This window comes from Amaranthus tricolor, chromosome 13 (genome assembly GCF_026212465.1).
Source record: "Amaranthus tricolor cultivar Red isolate AtriRed21 chromosome 13, ASM2621246v1, whole genome shotgun sequence".
NCBI classification, from domain to species: domain Eukaryota; kingdom Viridiplantae; phylum Streptophyta; class Magnoliopsida; order Caryophyllales; family Amaranthaceae; genus Amaranthus; species Amaranthus tricolor.
The window spans coordinates 20,439,085-20,443,167 of NC_080059.1; the positions used below are offsets into that span (position 1 = coordinate 20,439,085).

The 4,083-nt window shown below is 38.4% G+C and overlaps 1 protein-coding gene across 1 annotated transcript; it reads left to right on the plus strand.

The window, feature by feature from the left end:
- Positions 1-270: 270 nt before the first annotated feature.
- Positions 271-3,779, plus strand: LOC130798913 (uncharacterized). The gene is made up of 5 exons (XM_057662007.1): positions 271-1,157; positions 1,270-1,346; positions 1,678-1,813; positions 3,101-3,274; positions 3,335-3,779. The coding sequence occupies exons 1-5, from the start codon at positions 271-273 to the stop codon at positions 3,777-3,779; spliced, it is 1,719 nt and encodes a 572-aa protein (XP_057517990.1).
- Positions 3,780-4,083: the final 304 nt, after the last annotated feature.

Here is a 4,083-nt window from a genome sequence, read left to right on the forward strand (position 1 = left end):
AATTGGTGTTTCTCTCACAATCTGGCACATCATCATGGTGGTCGTATCATCTTTGGATGGAAAGGTAGCGAGATGAATGTGATTATTCTTTTCATGAGCAGTCAAATCGTTCATTTAGAGATTAATCCTGTTATAGGGGAGTCCTTCTTATGCTCTTTTGTGTATGGGGATAATAGTGCTAGTAATTGGTCTGTTTTGTTTCAGCAATTGGCTGCTCTTCACATTAATGGCCCTTAGATAGTCCTGGGGGACTTTATTTGCTTAGCTGGTATGGATGAATGTACTGGTCATGTTGTACGCTTGCAGGAGACTATTCCCTTGTGCCGATGTATGGATACTTATGGTCTTCACGATTTGAGATTCAATGGTTTTTTCTTCACTTGGTCAAATAAGAGAAGTGGGGAAGCTCGTGTGTTTAGTAAGATTGATCGCGTCCTAGGAAATCAAGCTTGGGAGGATGATTTTCCTACTGTGGAAGTATCTTTTTTAACTGAAGGGTCTTTCGATCATACACCCATGCTGATTCAATTCCTCAAACATCCAACGGGAAAGAAGACTTTTAAGTTCTTTAACCATTGGGCTGAGCAGGAGGGTTTTATTGATAGTGTCTCTAAAGTTTGTGGTAACACTGTTCTAGGCTGTAGGAGTTATCAAATCTCGAAGAAGCTCAAGCGTTTGAAACCTGTTGTGAAAGATAATGTCCAAGAAAATCATCTGCAAGCGTTGGAGTTGCAAGCAGAAAATGATCTTCGTAATGTTCAAAATGAGCTACATATGCACCCTTATGACCCAATGCTCTCATCACAAGAGCGTGCAGCTGCTGAAAGGCTTAAGAAGGCCAAGAATGATCTAAGTATCTATATTAGCCAGCTAGCCAAGTTGAGTTGGCTAAAATTTGGGGATGAGAATTCACATTACTTTCATCAATGTATCAGACAAAGGCAAATTGTTAATCGAATTCTTCTCCTTGATGACAATGAGGCTCCTGTAACTGATCTCACAAAGATACAAGAGTCTTTAGTTAACTTCTATCATCAACTTCTGTGCGATAATCTTAAATGTCGGAGACGAATCGACATGAATATCATTAGAGAAGGGCCTTTGTTAGAGAATGCTCATCATTTTCTCGCCGGAGGAAATCAAGAATGCATTATGGAGTATCCCTGATACAAAGAGCCTGGGTCTGGATGGATACAATAGCAAGTTCTATAAGGCCTCTTGGGCTATTATTGGTAATGATGTAGTTGAGGCAATTCAACAATTTTTCAGAAATGGTAAGCTTCTTCAGGCTTGGAACACTATTGTTGTTCATCTCATTCCCAAGGTCCCTAACCCTAACAACCCAGGTGACTGTAGACCAATTGCTTGCTGCCATACTCTATATAAATGCATTACTAAACTGATTTGTAGCAGACTCAAAATGGTTCTTGGTCATATTATTAGTCCCTCCCACGGTGCCTTTGTGGAAGGGTGATGTATGCACTTTGTATTATATTTTTATGCTCCCTTCCCTTGCATTTTATGGCATTTTGATGTGTGATTTTGCATTTTTCATGTGGTTTTACGCTTGGTTGGAGTTTTTGATTGTTTTTGATTATTTCAGGCCATTTTACTCCACTCTTGTATTGGAAGCAGATCACTCCTGAGCATTAGAATACGTGCTTTGAGATTTGGCAGAGTTCGAGACCGCACTACAGCACTTTTGTGAGCTCACGGCTCCATTCGGATATGCTTTTAGTCCCCTTGGGTCTCGTTTGTACTTTTATCGTGTTCTAATGAAGAAAAGTAAGCACAAGATGATGGGCCGGGGCGGGTATCTTCATACCCGAGCGATTTCAATTGAGAAGTAGGAATGTAAGCCTCCAAGCCCAGGACCCGGTCGGGTTTCAATAATCACTTGCATGAATGTTCAGCTTACGGACCCGGTCCGGTCTTTCCTAAACCCGGTCGGGTCCTGCAATTTCTGTTCTCTAGAAAACTCTCAGCACACGGACCTGGTCCGGTCTTCCAGAACCCGGTCCGGTCTTGCTGAAACCCGGTCCGGTCCTGCTTTAATAACTGTTTTTCCACACGGTTTTTATTAAATGATGAGGAATGTAACCAAAAGAGGGGTTAACATTTTTTTCTCTGTTTTTAGATACAATTAATTCTTCATTTTGGGAGAAAGAAACTTTGTAACTTTCAATTACTTTCGTTCGTCATTTGGTATTCGATTTCAAGTACTATTTCTTTATTCCTTCCTTGTTATTACTTTTAATCATGTTTTCTTTAATTAATTCTTGTTTTGTTGCAATTGATATGTGTGAGTAGTTTCTTAATCTAGGGTTAGATGGAACCCTAGCCATGATGTTAATGATGAATTATTGAATCCCAATCCGTTTTTGCTATGCATAATCCTTGTTCATGTTTGGTTTTTTATGCTAGTTAACTCATGTATTTTCAATAGAAATTTTGGAAATTGTGGTTAACAATTTATTCAATTGCTAACGAAAGTTAGAATTGAATGAATTGCCTTTTAGATCAAGGGCTTGATAATCTTCATGAAAATAGATAGATTTGATTGTTGGATCTTATAGAATACTATGCTCAATGCCATTACTATACTTGATTCCATGAAAATAGTTTTGATTGTATGGTAGTGAAGCTAATAGTCTTTGAAAGAAGTTATTAGTATCTTTAATGGTGTATTCGTCCTATTGAACTTGGTTATGATTGTTGTAGGGGTAGTAAGATCTCATTGTCATCACATCATGCTAGTAGGGAAGTTTATCCCTAGATGTTTTAATATCATTGATTTACCTTTCTAATTTAATTGCTTGTATTCTAGTCATTTAGTTAGTTTAGACATATATTCTCAAAAATTGTGTGTTACTAAGGATCAATTGGTAGCCGGAAAATAATCATTTACTACGTTGTTCCCTGTGGATTCGACCCTAACTGCCGCTATACTAGTTGCATATTAGGATTTGTTTGATAGTACATAAACGACCTATCAAATTTTGGCGCCTTATGATACTTCGGAGTGGGCATTTATTAAAAATATGCTGATTTCTCTTAATTTTCCTTCTCATTTCATCCATATTGTTATGACTTGTATTAGCACAACTCAATTCTCTTTGATTCTAAATGGAAGCCCTACGCCTTTATTTAAGTCAAAGAGAGGAGTTAGACAAGGAAATCCTATGTCCCCTTTGATCTTTGTGATTTGTATGAAGTATCTATGTAGATTACTTAAGGCTGCTGGGGATCATGTAAACTTCAAATTTCATCCAAGGTGCAATAGACTCAAACTGAACCACTTGTGTTTTGCGGATGATTTAATGATTTTTTGTAGGGGTAACTTGGCTTCTATTCGCATTCTTCTAAATCATCTAGAGATTTTTGCGAAATCCTCTGCTTTGGTTGCCAACTCTTCAAAATCTGATGTGTACCTTGCAGGTATAGCTACCTCTCTGAAACAGTATATTGTGGATTCTTGTAATATTCCGTTGGGTTCTATGCCTTTTCGTTATTTGGGGGTTCCGCTTTCTTCCAAACGACTCTCTGCAGCTGAGTGTGAACATCTTGCTGCGAAAATAACTTCTAAGGTTAGATCTTGGCAAGCCAGGAATCTCTCTTATGCAGCTAGACTTCAACTTGTTTCTTCAGTTTTAATAAATATTACAAACTTTTGGTGTCAAATCTTTGTGTTGCCAAAGAAGGTGTTAAAGCAGGCGAATGCAATCTGTGAGCATACCTCTAGCATGGGAAAGATGACTCTAATGTTCCTGGAAATATGAATTTGGTTAGGGTTTGCACTCCTAAGAAGGTAGGTGGTTTAGGTATTCGAAATCTGAAAGTTTGGAATCTGGCTGGTGTGGGTAAACTTGTTTGGCATATTTCTTCAATGACTGACTCTATGTGGGTCAGATGGGTGCATGGTGTTTACAGAAAGGGTGGAAATTGGCGGGACTTTAATGCTCCAATAATTTCAAGTTGGGCTTTCAAGAAGATATGCAAGATTAAAGATAGGCTTGACCAATGGGTGCATAATGGATCCTATTCCATTAAAGAAGTATATCATGGGCTTTTAGGGGCTGGGCA